General features: G+C 39.0%; 2 protein-coding genes across 4 annotated transcripts in view; one reads left to right on the forward strand and one right to left on the reverse strand.

Moving 5' to 3' along the window:
• Tm7sf3 (transmembrane 7 superfamily member 3) overlaps positions 1–1,456 on the reverse strand; it is a 41,047-nt gene extending 39,591 nt beyond the window's left edge. For both annotated transcript variants that reach the window (XM_046435822.2, XM_046435820.2), the window contains exon 1: positions 1,326–1,456. In XM_046435822.2, coding sequence (XP_046291778.1) covers positions 1,326–1,416 — 91 coding nt within the window. In that variant the 5' untranslated portion in view covers positions 1,417–1,456. The remainder of the gene's footprint in view (positions 1–1,325) is intronic.
• An 8,885-nt stretch (positions 1,457–10,341) lies between these two features.
• Positions 10,342–15,617, forward strand: Med21 (mediator complex subunit 21). Of its 2 annotated transcripts, XM_046435956.2 has the most exons (4): positions 10,342–10,417; positions 14,020–14,134; positions 14,652–14,752; positions 15,197–15,617. In XM_046435956.2, exons 1-4 carry the CDS (start codon positions 10,376–10,378, stop codon positions 15,371–15,373), a joined length of 435 nt encoding a protein of 144 aa, XP_046291912.1. In that variant the 5' UTR covers positions 10,342–10,375; the 3' UTR covers positions 15,374–15,617. The 2 variants fall into 2 exon arrangements, with proteins under 2 accessions (XP_046291912.1, XP_046291913.1); XM_046435957.2 differs by lacking the exon at positions 15,197–15,617 and having other exon boundaries at positions 14,636–14,718.
• Positions 15,618–18,463: the final 2,846 nt, after the last annotated feature.

The raw sequence follows: 18,463 nt of genomic DNA on the forward strand, positions 1-18,463 counted from the left end.
TTGAATCCTCAATCCTCCTGCCTCCCAAGCTACTAGGATTACAGGCATGAGCCACAGTGCCTGGCTCCATTTCTCAACTTCTCTGTAAAGATTTCTAGATAGTAAATACTAAAGCACCAAACTAGAATAAAAAGGTCTGGATACCAACCCTTCTGACTCTTGGACTATCCTGGATCAACCACAGCTTCCCTACCTGTTAAATGGAGATAGGGAAGGTTGAGTCTCCAGATACTATTAGTCTATTTTAAGGGATAAGGAATCGCTGAAGGATTAAATGTAAAACACAAGATATTTTATTGGAAGTCACCTTTGTTGAAGTGGGAAGACAATGAAATTTGCTGGGAGACACACCTAGATTTAAACCCTGCCTCTGCCCCTATTAGCTATTCATTTGTTTAATGAGTGTCTTGGGCCTCAGCTTCATCCTCTGCCAGGTGAGGACAATCATCATCTGTGGAGTTGTGAGGATTAAAGAACACTGTATATGGAAAGCACCTGGCACAGGCTGCATGCAGTGAACATACCCTATTATATGTTCTGCAAGTAAATATAATTGTCCTTTTCAGTTTTGGCCTTAAGTCTATGCAAAGATCCTAGGATTCAGTTTGCACAAGGGGTTTTTCAGAGATAAGCATGTAGGAGCACAATCACATTATTCAGAAAATATGTTTCAGAACTGCATCTTGTCTCTTAAGCTCGAAACAAAACCCAGAATGTGCCTAATTTCACGGAAAAGCACATGATCATCAGCCTGGCACAATTAGTGCTTTTTACATTTTATATTAACAAAGCATGAGCTGTTGCTAAAACCCATTTCACCAAGCACATGACCTACGATCTAAAGTCCCATTCTGGGGTCATTTTTTTCTCAAACTCCGCAGGACATCAATCAATTTGAAAAGCGTCACGATTTCGGAATGCGAAACCAACGCAGCTTGGAGGACCATCAATCATAAAGCTTAATTCCTCTCCAAGCTTCGCAATCCGGAGCTGAGGCAGGCCACGAAGGAGCAAAGGGGCGTTTTAATATGTTAAAACCACAAACATGGCTGCTCCCTACGGGAGATAATAATGTCTGAAAAAGAGAGTTGGCTATCTCTTCCCGTTTCCCCCGTCTCTTTAGGGGGCTGACAGGAAGGCCTCCTTCTTAGCAATGGGAGGAAGGCTCTAGTATATCCGTGTCAGTTTTAACTCACAGCTCGGCGCTCCAACGCCCCCCAAGACCCACCTTTCTCGCCAGGTGGAAAGCCCCCAGAGGGATTCTAAGCTTGCAAAAAAATGCAGAAGTAACTTTGGGTAGCACCAGCGAGGCACCCCGACCTTACCCTGGCTAGAGTTCCCGACCGTCTCAGCTCCTCCGGCCGTACAGCGTTCCGATGCCAGCACCGCCAAGACCAGCAGCCGCAGAAGCCCCATTGCTGCCTGCACGGACCCGGACCCGCGCCGCGGTCTGGGAGGAAGGCGGGCATGCGCGCCGGGACCCAGCAGCCTAGCCGGCACTACCCCGGGGCGCTCGCGCTGGGCGCCATCGCCTGCTCCGTGCACTCGCCGCGCACCTGCCAGCACCAGAGTATCTGGCGAGCGCCCCAACAAGAGGTTAACTCACGGGCCCGCGTTGCCCCGTGTCTCCGTCCCCAGCCCGGAGCGCTAAGCAGCCGCGGGTCCCCGGGCGAGGGCGGTGCTGGGGGCGTTCCCACGCAGCGCGCGCCCAGGAAGTTCTGGGGTTGTCTCTTCTTGCTTTTATATCTTTCTAACGCCGTTAAAAGGACAAAATCGCTTTCTGTTGTGGACTAACGTCCCAGACTCCAGTTTAACAGCCCTCTGAAAAAAAAAAAAAAAAAAAGAAGAAGAAACAAAAGAGGAATGCGGTGGTCCTCTAGCCCGTCGTTAGATTTTTTTTGCAACAGTTGAAGATTGCTTCCCTGTAGCAATTGCCTTAGCAGCTAAAGTTAAAGTTAGTATAAAAATACCAGGGAATGCCCCTTATAGTTGTTACTACTTTCTGTAGCTGTTATTACGCTAGTTCTGAATACCACATCGAAAAATAAAGTTTCATTTTCTCTAAGCGAAATATCCTCGAAAACTCACAATCTTTACCTGAACTTCAGCTCTCAAATCTCATACTTGAGTGCTGTTTGAAGGCACAGCAGTCCCTGTAACAGATGGCTCATGAGATGATGATGATGATGGAATTAGCCCCCAGGGGGATTCTAAGCTTGCAAGAAATCCAAAAGTAACTTGCATTACAGACTCAGTTATTTGGGGATGACTGCCCTGCTTTCTTTCCGTGCTAATTAAATTTTTCCTGTATGTATTTTAATGAACAACTATTTCTAGAAAAAAAAATATTTGTTCAGTTAATCCACTAATAGATACACTCCATGGCAGCTACCATAATAGTAACAGGCACAACTGTTGATGGTTCAGATTTTCACACCTTCAGTAGCTTATTTACTCTTCCACATGCCCCATCCATATATTTACATATGATTATATGTGTTTTCCCCAAAAGCTGATCTCGATCAGTTGATCCTCCCACCTGGGCCTACTGAGTAGGTAGGATTGCAAGTGTATACCACCTATGCCCAGCTAAGAGGTTTTAAAGATGAAAAAGGAAGTGGATTATGTAAGATATTTTGAAGCAGTAATCCTTGGCCACAATTATTAATAACAAGAAGAGCATCAGGGGGCTGGGGTTGGGGCCCAGCAGTAGAGCACTCATCTCACATGTGTGAGGCCCTGGGTTCGATCCTCAGCACCACATAAATAAAATAAAGGTATTGTGTCCACCTACAACTGAAAAAATATATATATTTAAAAAGAAAAAAAGAAGAGCATCAGTCCAAAGTTGAACAGTCAGTTGCTGGGCAGAGGTCCTATTATGAGTCCTTTTTATATAGGGTTGTGGTGGCCTCTGTGCAAACATCAGGTTCTGACAAGTCTTTTGTGATAATTACTGTTGGGCAATCATGCATAAGAATCCTTTTTCATAACTTCCTGACTTTATGAAGGCTGTTGTTAGGGTTGACACAAGTAAATCCATTTAGAATCTGAAAACACATTTTTTCACAACATTCAGAATCAAAATCCATCTGCCTGGGAGCAGTTGTTTGAAGTCAACCTGGGTGATGTAGCAAGACCACATCAAAAAAAGAAAAAAGAAAGATAAAGAAAAGAGTGAGGGGCCTGGTGGTGCATGCCTATAATACCAGCAACTTGGGAAGCTGCGGCTGGAGGATCAAAGACACCCTCAGCAACTTAGGAGAGGCCTCAGTAACTTAGAGAGACCCAGTCTCTAAATAAAAATACAAAAAGGACTGGGGATATGGCTCAGTAGTTAAGTGCTCCTGGGTTCAATCCCTGGTTCCAAAAAAAGAAAAGGAAAAAAATAAATAAAATTCATCTTCCTGAGTATGACACACGTCTTCTGTAATGTAGTTCTTGTCCTCAGTTCCACTGCAAATAAACTCAAACTCTATACTAGCCACACTGAATTAATTTCAATTTCCTGATCTAATCCCATCCTCTGCCCTCCATATCTTTGCCAGCAGTTCCCCCATGCCTATGAGACAGCTGATGTCAGATGTGTCAGTAATCAGAGAAGGCTTCATTACCTGGGAGAATGATTAGCTGGAGTACCCTGCTCATGTCAGAGTTCCATGGAGATCTGAAAAGCAAACAAGCTGGGCTGCTTTGTAAATGAATTGGTTTTTCTATTTATTAAAGGAAAATGTAGGGGCTGGGGTTGTGACTCAGTGGTAGAGTGCTTGCTTAACAAGTGTGAGGCACTGGGTTTGATTCTCAGTGCCACATATAAATAAATAAAATAAAGGTCCATCAACAACTAAAAAATATATTTAAAAAAGAAAATGCAGAAACTGAAAAGATTCTCAGATTTAATATATGTATAACTAGAGCCTTAAAGTCAAAATTTAGAAGAAGGAAGGAAGGGAGGGAAGGAGGAAATCTAACATAGATTTTTAGATAAAACCAATGGCACCTCAAGATGGAGATAGAAGCAAGAATCCAGGGCAAAGGCAGGAATGAACCTTTGTGGAACTTGTGCATTTATCTATTCCCACTCTAATCTCACCCTCATATTCATATTCTCTCTCTCTCTCTCTCTCTCTCTCTCTCTATATATATATATATATATATATATATATATATATATATATCACTAATTTGTTTTAACTATAGTTTGGGGGTAATCTGTAATCTCTAACTTTCCAACCCCTGTCCCCTGTTGATAGAGTATATGTGTGTGTGTGTGTGTGTGTATATATATATATATATATATCCCATCCCCGCATGCTCTTACCTTACTTCGACTGTTTGCTAAATTAAATTCACTAAATGTGCTTATTGTAACTATTATATGCAAATGATAATGCTGGTAAATTCATTCATTCAATCGATAGATGTGCATTCAGTAGTTTCTATATGCCAGGCTAAATGCTTGATGCTAGGTATTGGAAATATGGAAACAAATTGTTTCCTGCCTGCACATAGATCATGGTCTGGTGAGTGAATTAGTCATATGCCACATAACATTTGGGTCAGCGATGGGCTGCATATATGACAGTGGTCCCATAAGATTACAATGAAGGTGAAAAATTCCTGTTGCCTAGCAATGTCATAGTCATCATAACATCATAGCACAATGCATTGTTCCCATGTTTATGGTGACGAAGATATAAACAAACCTACTGTATCACCAATTGTATGAAAGTGTACACATCCAATTCTGTGAAGTTCATAATATTTGATAATGATAATAAAGAATTATGTTACTGGTTCATGAATTTGTTATATCATCATTTTCAGTGTACTATTTATTTAAAAAGAAAAGGTTTAATATAAAACTGTATGCCATGTTATATCTGTGGTGGCCTCATAAATCTGGTGTTTATCCCACCTCCTGATTGCATCATTTTCTCTTGTGCTTAATTTAATCTTGTGTTGTTCTGTTCATCATGGCCCTAAGAATAATAGGCTGTACCATACATGCACACGCCATATAGTCAAGTGTGTAGCAGGTCAAACTATCTACGATTGTAAAAGTATACTTTATGATGTTTACACAATGAAATTGCCTAACAATACATTTTTCTGGAATGTATCCCATTAAGCTATGCATGGCTGTAATTGTATGTTAAGTTAACTAATAAAGTGTAAGGACCAATTGTGGTAAAGGTTGGGAGCAATTAACTAACTCTTGGGATGAGGAAAGTTTTTTGTTTTGTTTTGTTAATATTTAATTTTTAGTTATAGGTGGACACATTATCTTTATTTTATTTTTATGTGGTGCTGGGGATCAAACCCAGTGCCTCATGCATGGTAGGCGAGCACTCTACCTCTGAGCCACAACCCCAGCCCCTTTTGTTTTGTTTTGTTTTTAATATATTTTTTTAGTTGTAGATGGACACAATACCTTTATTTTGTTTATTTATTTTTACATGGCGCTGAGGATCGAACCCAGTGCCTCACCATGCGAGGTAAGTGCTCTACCCCTAAACCACAATCCCAGCCCTGAGGAAAGGTTTTTTTAGTTGTTTTTGTTTTTGTCTTCGTGGTACTGCAGATCAAACCCAGGGACTCATGCATGCTAGCCAATTGGGAAAGTTTTATGAAGAAATGTTTAGAATAAGATTTGAGGGCTGAATAGACAATCACCAAGGGAACAAAGTAGAGGTGTGGATGGAAGTGTAAGTAATTCATGAAAGGAAGAGAGAATTATATGTGCTTCATATGACATGCTAGCAGAGCACGTTTAGGGGACTGCAAGGAATCTGGTGTACTAAATGTTGGTATAGTATTTCAGCCTATTGCTGGGTCATTTCAGACATTTAGTGGATTGTAATCGAGTTAGTCATAAAGGTATCTAAGAGTCTGGAATGTCAAGTTAAAAAATCATTAAGGTTTTTTTTTTTTTTAAATGAAAGAATAGGGAGTTACTACAAGTTACTACAAGTTAAAAACAACAACAAAGTGCACACGGGCCTAGAAGAAAATTCATAAGCTTGACTAAAGTTTTGCCAAGCAAATCTAAGTTGTCTTGAAGTGACTCCTCTACTCCAGGTACCCAAGTTCTCCTCAACCAGTTTACAAAACTTAACATTCTCATTTAGTAGACTACATTATATCCAATCAGTCACTAATCCACATTATTTTTTTCTTTAAAAATATGTTTTAACTTTACATCCTCTCATATTAGAGTCAACACTGTAGACTAGATCCAACTCACCTCACTATCTCACACTTGGACAACTACAAACTAATGGGTCCTTGGCATTTTTTTTTTTTTAATCTCTACAAACCTAACAGCCAATACATTTCTGGGTACATGGCAGGCATTCAATAAGGTACTCTCTCAACAAGGGGTGGAAAGTTACCAGATTATCCCAAATTACAGTTAAAACAAATTGGTCATCTTTAATTAATCTCATTTATTGGGGAAGTACTCCACTTATAGAGGTTCCCAGTTAGGCTGCAGTAGGTAAATAGACTGTTTCAGCATGGGGATGGCTATGAAGCAAAAGTGCAAGAGTTGGAGTAAACCACACAAAACACTGATATAGATGCAGTCCACTAGTCTCTCATTGGCAGCATGTGAACTGTTGAAGAACCCACTGGAATGTGACTGCACAAGGATTCGTCCTTGTCTTCTTTGTTCTGGGTTCTAAGCACAGTAGCCAGGACTGAGTAATCCCTCAGAACAGGGGCAATTGGCAAAAGCTTTGGTATCCTCTCTTTGCTTCTTATACTCTCTTATGTATGGCACTATGTTCCTGATAACAGACTTCTGATTGATAATACTGTGCACAAGGGGTCTGGTGAATATTTACTTTGATTGCCAAAAGAATGAGACGAAAACACTTTTCTTTGCACACCTGTTTTGAGAAGCAGCTCTGGCATTACTCCCACAGTACACCCAAAAGAGGAATTGACCGTAGAATGTTGAATTACTGAAGTCAGAAATCTTCAGTTCCAGTTTCTGGTGGGTCACTTACTGACTTCAGATCACTTGACCTCTGAGTTTGTTTCTTCATTTATAAAATGCAAATAAATCCTGTCATGCCTTCTTTGCTCTGTTATGATTCAAATCAGTGAAAACACTACAAAGAGATTATTACACAGACTTCCTGAGGCCAGAGAGCTCCTCTCAATATAGATGAGGCTGCCCACTTGGTTTTTATTGGGAATCATTGGGTGAAGGTTGCATTTGATGAACCCAGCCAAATTCATCTCAAGATTGGGAGCCATCTCGCCACAAAGTCATGAAAAGTTGATTTCTGTTTTACTATAAATTACTGCAATTTCTAAACTTGCTTGGAATGCCTGCCCTTGCCTTGAACTCACCCATGCCTGGCTTTCCCTGACCAGATAACAACCCTCTCTGAAACCTCAGTGGCACCTCATAAATTCTGATGTTGGGATCTAAATTTATTCCCTACCTTGAAATGTTAAGCCATGTAGATCATTAACTTACTATCTGCCTTTGTATTATGCTTGTCAAAATCCTGTTATCTGTAAGTTCTCAAGACACCCCCGTTTGCAACTTTTTGTGCTATAAAATCTCATTCTTAGAGAGCAGGGAAGGGGAGGAGTGTTGGTCTCTAGACAGTGTTAGGAGAGACAGTCACTGATCAGCTCTCTTTGTGTACACAAATACAAGTTGCTTTAATTTGATTTAAAATTGGAGTTGGTCTTTTCTTTGTGTGGAGATTCAACACATTAATATTCTAATTTTAATATTACTATTTCAACTTGTATGTGTTCTAAAATTTCCAAAATAAAAAGTTTGGTAAATTAAAAAAGAAAAAAAAAAAGAGAGTTGGGCTGGGTGCAGTGGAGAACACCTGTAATCCCAGTGTCTCAGGAGGCTGAGGCAGGAGGATTGGGAGTTCGAAGCCAGCCTCAGCAACGGCAAGGTGCTAAGCAACTCAGTGAGACCCTGTCTTTAAATAAAATACAAAATAGGGGTGGGGATGTGGGTCAGTGGCCAGTGCCCTGAGTTCAATCTCCGGTGCAAAAAAAAAGTGGGGGTAAACCCAAGGTGAGTTTTTCAAGGATTGTTTCTCCAATACTAGGATTTCAGAGCATTCTCCAAATTTCAAGTGTTGGAAAATTAGTTCCCAAAGTTATATGCCAATGGTATGAGAGGTGAGACCTTTGTTAGGTGATTGAATCTTGAGGGCTCTGCTGTGATGAATGAATTAATCTATTCATGGATTAGTGGACTATCAAAGATATAGCTTTGTTAAAGTGAACTTTCTCTGGCTCACTTGCTTTCTCTCCCTACATGATGCCTCTCCCCACCTGCAGCAAGAAGGCCTCACTAGATTTCAGCACCTTGATACTGAAGTTCCCAGATTCAAGAACCCTGAGCTAAATAAACCTCTATTCTTTATTTAGTCTGGGGTATTCAGTTATGACAACAGAAAATGGTCTAAGACACCCACCTTTTCCCCAACCCCAGGAAAGTAATCAGGGATATGGGCCTGAGAAAAATGGTATAAAATTTGTCCAAAGTACACAAAGCAGTCATTGCTGAATCTAAGCCCCTCCCCTCCCCTTTCTTTTTTGCCGCCATTGCCCACCACAAAGTTACATCTCCAGTCCTTTTTACTTTTTGAGACAGAGTTTGGCTAGGTTGCCCAGACTGGCCTTGAATTCAGGATCCGCCTTCCTTAACCTTCCCCAACCCTGCCCCCCAGTGTTTGGGATTACAAGCATGTGACATTGCATCTGGCTTCAGGCTCGTTTCTTACCAGATTTTCCCTAGGTTCACTTTCCTTAAATATCGAATTTCTACTGTTGTAGGGACAAATGAGGCAAGGCACCGAAGATAGCAGGAAACAGTTTTATTTGGCTGCAGCCAGGTTCCGAGGGCACAGCTTTTGCTGTAATCAATTAATCCCCTGAACCCCGAGTTTAGCGAGTTTCAGAGTTTTGTAGCCAGCATGTAAGAGGAGGGGCTCAGAAGTTCACAGTTTGCAAAAGTTCACATAAAAGCAGCTTTTTCTTTTACTGTTTTGGACATGTTAACTCTTTAAGAACAACACCTGAGAAGGGAGAGCTTCTTTTCCCCTTTCTTTCCTCCCCCTGCCAGCTGTTACCATGGAGCCCAATTGTAACATCTTAAAAATGTAGACATCTCTGTGAAGCCCAGCTCAAGGCCAGAGGCTTTGTTTGCACATTTCTTCAAAGTATTATACTGGATATGTTTGTGAAAAACTAGTAAGGGGGTGCCCAGCACCTGGAATGCTGATATCTTCTCAGCCAGTGGCCAAGTAAACAGGGCGACACAAAAAATAGGAAGTTTATCTGAATTGGACTCTTTTGCAGAGACTCTTTTGCTGACAGTCCTAAAATCAGCCATGGTGAAGAGGGCTTTTCTGTGGAGAAAGGGGGTGCCACTTCTCTACTATTACTCTTTACACTTAAACTCTCAGTAGGTCCCAGCTCTAAATCTAAATTCTAAAGCTGTTCCTTCTTAAATCTGAATCTGCCTTACCAGCTTATTTTCAAGAAATCTCCTCTTTGGACTACACACTGTGGATCCATTACTTTCCTTTCCACTAACTCTTATTTCTCACACTAATTTCCTCATTGTCAAGCAAACAAAGAGGCTTATTAGTTACCTAGGTTAACACCTGAACATCCTATTATCACTTACCTCCAAATGATCCTCTTCCCCTTTCTCAATTTTGCCCGCCTTTCTTCTCCCTACACAGTCAGTATAACCCAGTTTAATATTTACTTTCTGAGCTTTCCACTTCTTCTCAGCTTCCTCAGCACACTAATATTCAGAATTAAAACACATAGCTAATCTCCACCGGTAAATTCCCTATGCCCTAAAACAACAAAGCCGCACCCGAATATTTAGTCTTCCTGATTGCCTGGTGGATTTTAATGTGTTGAATTTAAAATCGATGTCGTGACTTTCAAGTATTTATGAATTGCTTGCTGCCTGTTTTGTGGTCCACTTGGAAAGCAAAAGCAACAGAAAATAAAAATTCAAGGTGATATAAAAAAAAAAAAGTAAAATAAATACATGAGAAGGTAGGAGGAACCACCAAATAATCACACAGAGCCAACAATCTCCGTAACGTGTTGAACACCTAACAACCTCGAGGCGGTTTGGCCCCCAAAACGATTTGACATTCCTAATTGTCCCTAACTTAACTCAAAAGCGGTCCAACCTCTAAACTGTCTAAACCAAGCAAGCCGGAGAGCACGCCCACCTACTCCTGTCTCCATGCCCCACCCCGTTCAAGAACGCCGGCCTTTGATTGGTCCTGACGCATCCTAAAGCTGCCCAATCACGCGCGAGCAGTTGCCAGAGCGTCCCTTTACGTGCAGGGGGAACATGGCGGATCGGCTCACGCAGCTGCAAGACGCTGTGAACTCGGTAAGGAATATCGTTGGATTAGTCTCTGGCTTTCTTTTTTGAGGTAAAGCGACGGAGGAAAGGGGCCCGAGAGAGAAAACTCGGAAGTCGGGGGAAGAATGAGTCAAAGCGTGAGTGAAAAGTGCTCGCTCGTGGCGGTGGAAAGCGCCGCCGCGAACTGTGGGAGGTTGGTGGTGGTGCGCGATGCTGCGGGGGAGAGCAGCCTCTCGCCAGACTAGGACCGAGGAACACCCCCACACGCCTCCGGGGTCCGGGATGCACGGTCCTGTTGTGTCTTATGCGAACGATTTTATTTGTTAGTGTTTCTGGGATCCCCCTTTTTTGTGTGGGGTGGGAGAAGCAGCAGCTTTGTTTTGTTTTGCTTTTCCTTGTTAATTTTAACCACCCAGGGGGATCCCGTGCTCTTGATTGTTGAGTCTTTTTAATTAAATGTTAATCGAGAGCTTTTCTTCGTCTGCATTTTCAGGTTGGGGCTAGAGCAATGGGTGAGAAGTTTTGTTTAGTCTTGGTTGGCTCCTGTTCCGTCTCTTGGCTACTCTCTAGCAAATAGTTTGGGGAGAACTGACAACTTTATGATACGATTCTTCTAATCTTATTTAAAATGTCTAATGTCTCCCCAAAAGTCTGTTAAAGGTTAGGTCTTGTAAGCAGGTTTTCTAACTTTTTCGTTCTGTTTCTTTTTCCTGCTTGCTGTACCTGAGTGCAAGGTATATGCAAACCAAAGGATACATATACTTTTTCCCATTAAGAGTTAAACTTTTTTTCATTGGTAGTTATATTTCTTGGCGTCATTCTGATTGTAATTTGTTGTCCCAGGTCAGGTGCCTATACAGAATATTGACTGGGTACCTGTTCCCCATGCCTATTCCACCCTCCTCCCAAGACAGCAACTTGGTGTTCTTGTTAACACATCACTCTGGGTATACTTGAAGAGTCTTGAGCCTACTTGTGAAAAACAGATCCACTCTATATCAGTAAAAATAGGAACTTTTAAGTCTGAACCCCTAGATGTTGTTGAATTCACCAGGTAAAATCTACCTTGCAGTGACTTGGCTGGGCAGCCAGCCAACCTCCCCTCAGGGAATACTCCTTTGAGGTTTTACAAATAATAATGCTGCTGCTGGATAGAAACATTATTTCAGAGAAAATTTTGCATATTCGTATCTTGTAACTAGGATAGTGAGGACAAAATGAATATGGCCTTGAATCCAGGGAAGGCATGCTGATAATTGGATTTGAGAATCCTGTAGATTAACTAATATGAGTGAGTGCTTATCGTATATATAAATATTTTTGATATTTATTTTTTAGGTGTAGATGGACACAACACAATGCCTTTATTTTTTTATGCGGTGCTGAGGATCAAACCCGGGTCCTGCCAGTGCTCTACGGCTGAGCACAGTCCCAGCCCCATATATATAAATATTATCTTTACAAAATGATACTCCCTGCATGGATTAGAAAGATGTCATACACTCAAGAGACTTTTAAATGATGCAAAACTGTTTGTTATTAGGGTGTTATAATGATTCAAGTGTTTTCAGCTGTAACTGTTGAAGTAGATTGACATATAGAGCTGTATGATCTAAGGTAGAGGGAATCTTAGCCTTTATCCTAATCATAATTATATGTTTAACTATTAACATTTGTTCTACCCTCTGGAATTTCTGAGTACAGAAACTATGTCAGATTCACTATATCTCTAGAATGTTTATATATAATACTTGGCAAGGAATTAATTTTCAATAAATATTAGTGAATGAATGAATGGATCTGAAAAACATCTGCAGAACGTAATTGCCACTGTATTGAATATGTGTGTGTGTGTGTGTGTGTTTTGCTATTCCTCATGACAGGGCTGTAATATGAAATGTTCCAATTTTAAAAATGAAAAAAGCTAGGAGAGGGTAGTGACATACACCTGTAATCCTTTCGATTCAGGAAGCTGAGGCAGGAGGATCGAAAGTTTGAAGCCAACCTGGGTTACTTAGTGAAACCCTATCTTAAAAAAAAAAATTGTGGGCTGGGGTTGTGGCACAGTGGTAGCACACTTGCCTAGCACTTGGGAGGCATTGGGTTTGATCTTCAGCACCACATAAAAATAAACATATAAAATGTATTGAGTCCATCTACAACTAAAATTTTTTTTAAAAAATTGCTGGGGGCTGGGGTTGTGGCTGAGTGGTACAGCACTTGCCTAGCGTATGTGAGACACTGGGTTCAATCTTCAGTACACATAAAAATAAATAAAATAAATGTCTATCAACAACTAAAAAAAAATTGCTGGGGTTACAGCTCAGTGGTAGAGCACTCTGGGTTTAATTCCCAGTACTGAATTAGAGGAAGAGAAGAAAATAGCTACTCAGGTTAACAGAACTGGTATAAGAATCTAGGTTTATATATCTTCTGAGTACTTACAAGTAGTAAAACATGAGCAAAGCCATTTAGTCTCATAAATGCATTCATGATTAGTCAAGCAAATGTGAGGGAGTAGTGAAAAATGAATAAGAATTGACTTAGATTATTGAAAGTTTTGAAATAACCTGTAAGTTGGAGATTTATCTTGAAAACCATGGTGGAGTGAACTTTAATTTTTTTGAGCAGGGTAAAATAATATGGTCAACTAGAAAATGATGAGGCTTTTTATAATACTGTTGTAAGATTACTACACTAAAACAGCAGCGGTAATGATAAAAAGGGAAGTATTTGTAGTGTTAGGTATTGAAGATGAGTGGAAATAATCTGAAGTTACACTTGTTGACTCCCAATACAGGTTAGATATTTAACATAGGAAACAGTTGACTTTGAGTTCTGTCCATGAAATGAAGGCAGAGAAACTCAGTGGAAGTTCTTATGTTTTGATTATTAATAGAAATTGAGGTTTGAGGGATCAGGACTAATGAGAGAAGTTGGTGGGGAGTATATTAGTGTTTAGTTTGGAGATGGTAAGGAATTGATATTCTCAGTTCTCAAAACTGTTTAAGAAATACATTTTTAGTACCAAGAATTTACAACTAGAGTTTTGGAGAATTATATATTTCTTAATTACCTAAGGTTTCTTTTCTAGCAGTTGTTTTCTCATTGTTTCTTTACAATTGAAATTACACTCTATGAGAAAAGGAATCATACTTTGTGTATGAATAACACATTGTTAATTAAACTTGAGCTATACTTAGATATTTACCAAATCTGTCTTTTTCCACCACTGCCCCTCCAAAAGTCTTTATTTGTTGCTTCTAATAGGTATTGACAAAATTATTACTTTCAGAAGAAAACAAAGGTTATTCTATATTTCTTTTTAATTGTTTCAACTAGACTGATACCAAACTTGGTTTCTTTGTACAACTAAAACATTTAGTGGGGTTGGGGTGTAGCTCAGTGGTAAAGTGTATGCTTAACGTGGACAAGGTCCTGGGGTAAATCCCCAGCACCCTCCAAAAATAATAATTGTTATTAATCATCACTAGTTTATTTTATACAAAATTACTTCTGTTTTATTCCCTTGATCAGAGATTATTATTACTAAAACTTGTTGCTATTACTGATAAAATCCTTAAAATTGGTAAATCTTTTCTAACCTTAAATGTTTTCTTTGGCCCAAGCTTGCAGATCAATTTTGTAATGCCATTGGAGTGTTGCAACAATGTGGTCCTCCTGCCTCTTTTAATAATATTCAGACAGCAATTAACAAAGACCAGCCAGCTAATCCTACAGAAGGTAAATAAGTTTCCTATAGCTTCTCTTAGTTTGAGTCTGAAATTTCTTATAATCCTTTGTTAGATTCACTGAGAAACTCAACTTATTTATGATTTCTTTCTAAAAATGTTGTTGGAGAATGTTACTACAAATTTTATCATAAAATAAATGAATTTATTAGTCAATTCACACAATATTTCATCATTCTGTTCATATCAATAGCAGATGGATCCTCCTCTAGAGAAGCGATTGTATGAATTTAACTGAATTTTACTTGAAGGACTTTAATAAGGAGACCATCACATTTACAAATTTTGTTCAACTGATCACCATATTATCCTGTTAAAGGAAATGACATACATTATGCATAATTTCCAATTTAAGCTAACATTAAGTTAAATATGTGATGAGATTGGTATGTCAAAATTAGACTTTAATCATTAGTTATGACTTTCTTTGTTTCATTAACTTAAAATTAAATTTGTTTTGGGAAATTTGAGATTCTTTTAAAACCTAATTTAGTCATGTCTTTCTCTAGAATATGCCCAGCTTTTTGCTGCACTGATTGCACGAACAGCAAAAGACATTGATGTTTTGATAGACTCCTTACCCAGTGAAGAATCTACAGCTGCTTTACAGGTAAAAACAAACAAACTCATTTGAGAATTTTACTAGTAATAAAGAATTTTGATTTAAAGGAGGTATTTGATACAGTTTGTTACAATATTGAAAGTTACTTTAATATTAAATTTTAAGTTGGGTGTTTTGTCAGTTCGAGCTAGAATAGACTATTGAAGGTGGTGCTGAATAAATATAGTTGTCCAGTTTTGAGTTACAAGGAAGCCTCACTTTGAGGAACATTTCAGAATGTTCCTTGTTTTGTCCCATTTCCTTGCAAAGAATGAAAGGAGGGTGGAATTCTGAATGTAGAGTAGAATAATGGTTTCCAAGTTATCTGGTTTTTAGAATTCCTACTACTGAAAAATATATCACAGTGGTTGGAAAGTGATCCAGATTTAAAAATTAATACCACTTTTTTTCCTTCTGTACTCTAAAGATTTAAAAATTTGTTGTCTTATAAAGGCTGCTAGCTTATATAAGCTAGAAGAAGAAAATCATGAAGCTGCTACATGTCTGGAAGATGTTGTTTACCGAGGGGATATGCTTCTGGAAAAGATACAAAGTGCACTTGCTGATATTGCTCAATCACAACTGAAGACAAGAAGTGGTACCCATAACCAGTCTCTTCCAGACTCATAGCACCATGTAGCTAAGAAAAGAACTGTTCAAGAATTCTGTATCATATTTAGATATACGCCTTTCCAACAGTTACAGAAACTTTGACATGTGTTACCTTTGTAGCTATTTTTAATAGTCTTCTGTTTTTGCTCTTGGTAAATACACTTACAAATTTATGGTTGAACCAACTTTAAATCATTGTTATGCCATCATTTTTTTATCTGAATGAATAATGTTCATAATACAATTAAACATATGCTATAAAGTTCTGTCTTTTTGTTTTGTTTTGTATCTTTAGAGTCAAGCACTTTACCACTGAGCTACATCCCTAGCCCTTTATTTCATTTCGAGGCAGTTTTGCTAAGTTTCCCATGCTAGCCTCAAATATGAGATCTCCCATCTCTACCTCCCAAGTGTCTGGTGTCCTCCCAAGTGTCTGGTGCATGTCCCTGTGCCCAGCATTCTGATGTTTTTTAAAGAAGCAGTGTAGCTAGATGAGAGTAAATCACTTATGCAAATATTTTCTTTTCCAGAACCTCATACCCATTCTAGTTTGTTTGCTTTTACTAAGAAATTTTTTTTTTTTTTAAATATTTTTAGTTGTAGATGGACACAATACCTTTATTTTGTTTATTTAGTTTTATGTGGTGCCGGGGATGGAACCCAGGGCCTCACACGTGCTAGGCAAGCACTCTACCACTGAACTACAACCCCAGCCCCTACTAAGAAATCTTCTCCGTCTATAGAGTGCCTGTGCTATTGTGAGAGAATTTTTTTTTTCATTCTGAATTTTCTGGTTTTTTTTTTTTTTTTTTTGGTACTAGAGATTAAACCCAGGGGTGCTTAACCACTGAGCTATGTCCCCAGCCCTTCTAATTTTTTATTTTAAGACATGGTCTTGCTAAGTTGCTTAGAGCCACGCTTAGTTACTGAGACTGGCCTAGAACTGGCAATCCCCCCGTCTCAGCTTCCCAAACCACTGGGATTATAGGCTTATGCCACCTTTCCCAGCTGTTTTAATTTTTTTTTTTTTTTTGTGGTGCTGAGGATTGAACCCAGAGCCTTGTGCATGTGAGGCAAGCACTCTACCAGCTGAGCTGTATCCCCAGCCATGTTTTTATTTTTTATTTTTAACCTGCTTTTTCAAAACATCCTTCTCCTTAATTTGCTTGTCATCAGAATGATGTGTTTCCTAAATCAACTTCTTTTCATTCTGTTTATTTATCTGAAGGAACCATTTTCTGATATTATTAACCTCCTAGTCTTTATTGCTGTATTCTAATTAAACCAGAACATACTTTTATAACAAGTTTTCTCCATTTGTGTTAGTTTGGTTACAGCAACAAAAAGATGCCTATCTGGATTTATTTGATGTACAGTTTCAGAAGTTGAATCCATGGTTGATTCGCAGAAACATGTCAGAGGAAAGCTGCTCAGCTCATGGCAACCAGAAAGTATGCAGGGAGGGTGGGGGATAAAACCTTCCAGGGGATGCCTCCTGTGACCTACTTCCCCTCTTTATTACATTCAACTGTCAGATTCATTTGATAGATTATACCACTAATGGCCCTTATGATCCTACCATTGCCCACAACCCCTGCCACCCCTGAACCTTGCTGCACTGGAGATCATGCTTTCAATACATGAGCTTTTGGGTGGACATTCTAAATCCAAACCATAGCACCATTCCACCCCAGTTTGTTATTGTTAACATTTATGTCAGCATTATCAACTATGGGTGTTCATCACCTCTTGGATCTCACTAATTATCTTCTTTGAAAAGCTGCAGTTGAAATGTCTTCCACCCTGTAACTGGTTCTACCTCCTAAAGCTTCTTTTTTCTTAATATCCTGAGCTGTGCTTGCTGCAATCTGCTGCTCTCCAGAGTTTCTAGAGAACCCTCAAGAACAACAAAGCATTCTGCCAACTAATTTCATCATAATGAAGTTCTTCTACATTTCTAGATTAAGTGCTATGTTTCAAAGTTTAGAACACTAGCATTAGCTACAAAATTGTACCAATTTTATTGGTTAGGCATAGGAATTTTTGAACTTTTAATTTTTTTGTATCTATTATCAATGAAGTTTAACAGTTTGCTATAATTATTCAGCATAACCCTATACTTTTTATTAGAATTTATTGGAAAAGAAGATTTGATCAGAAAACTATTTTTAAAAATACATAAGGTGGGGGGCTGGGGTTGTGGATCAGAGGTAGAGCGCTCGCCTAGCATGTGTGAGGCACTGGGTTTGATCCTCAGCACCACATAAATATAAAATAAAGATATTGTGTCCACCTATAACTAAAAAATAAATATTAAAAAAAATACCTAAGGGGGCCACATCAATGTTTATAGCAGCACAATTCACAATCGCTAAATCGTGGAACCAGCCTATATACCCTTCAGTAGATGAATGGGTAAAAAAAATGTGGCATATATACACAATGGAATATTACTCAGCATTAAAAGAGAATAAAATCATGGCATTTACAGGAAATGGATGGAGTTGGAGAATAGAATGCTAAGTGAAGTAAGCCAATTCCAAAAAACCAAATGCCAAATGTCTTCTTTGATATAAGTATGCTGATTCATAATGGGGATGGGGTGGGGGAGCATGGGAGGAATACACAAACTCTAGATAGGGAAAAAGGGACAGAGGGGAAGGAAAGAGGCATGGGAGTAGGAAAGACAGTGGAATGAGACGGACATTGTTACCCTAAGTACATGTATGAAAACATGAATGGTGGGACTCTACTTTGTGTACAACCAGAGACATGAAAAATTGTCCTCTATTTGTGTAATATGAATTGAATTGCATTTTGCTGTCATATATATAACAAATAAGAATAAATAAAATTTAAAAAATACATAAGGCGGCTGGGATTGTGGCTCAGTGGTATAGAGTGCTTGCCTAGCAAATGATGTACACTGGGTTTGATTGCAGCACCACATAAAAAATAAATGAATAAAATAAAGGTCCAATAACATCTAAAAATATTTTTATAAGTATATAAGGTATTATGAAGGACCTACGAAGGTACTAATATGAAGAAGTCATTTTCAGCTAAATTAAAGGAAGGTTTAGTAGAAACAAACCCAAAACTCTGAGG

This window comes from Marmota monax, unplaced genomic scaffold (genome assembly GCF_021218885.2).
Source record: "Marmota monax isolate L192 unplaced genomic scaffold, Marmota_monax_Labrador192_F-V1.1 WCK01_AAM20220418_F8-fsc00012, whole genome shotgun sequence".
Lineage (NCBI taxonomy): Eukaryota > Metazoa > Chordata > Mammalia > Rodentia > Sciuridae > Marmota > Marmota monax.

Bases quoted from the DNA above. Each gene is read 5' to 3' on its own strand.
- Med21 (XM_046435956.2), top strand. From the start codon at position 10,376: ATGGCGGATCGGCTCACGCAGCTGCAAGACGCTGTGAACTCG. The intron at 10,418-14,019 runs GTAAGGAATATC...CTTTGGCCCAAG, and splicing joins TGCAAGACGCTGTGAACTCG to CTTGCAGATCAATTTTGTAA. The intron at 14,753-15,196 runs GTAAAAACAAAC...TGTCTTATAAAG, and splicing joins AATCTACAGCTGCTTTACAG to GCTGCTAGCTTATATAAGCT.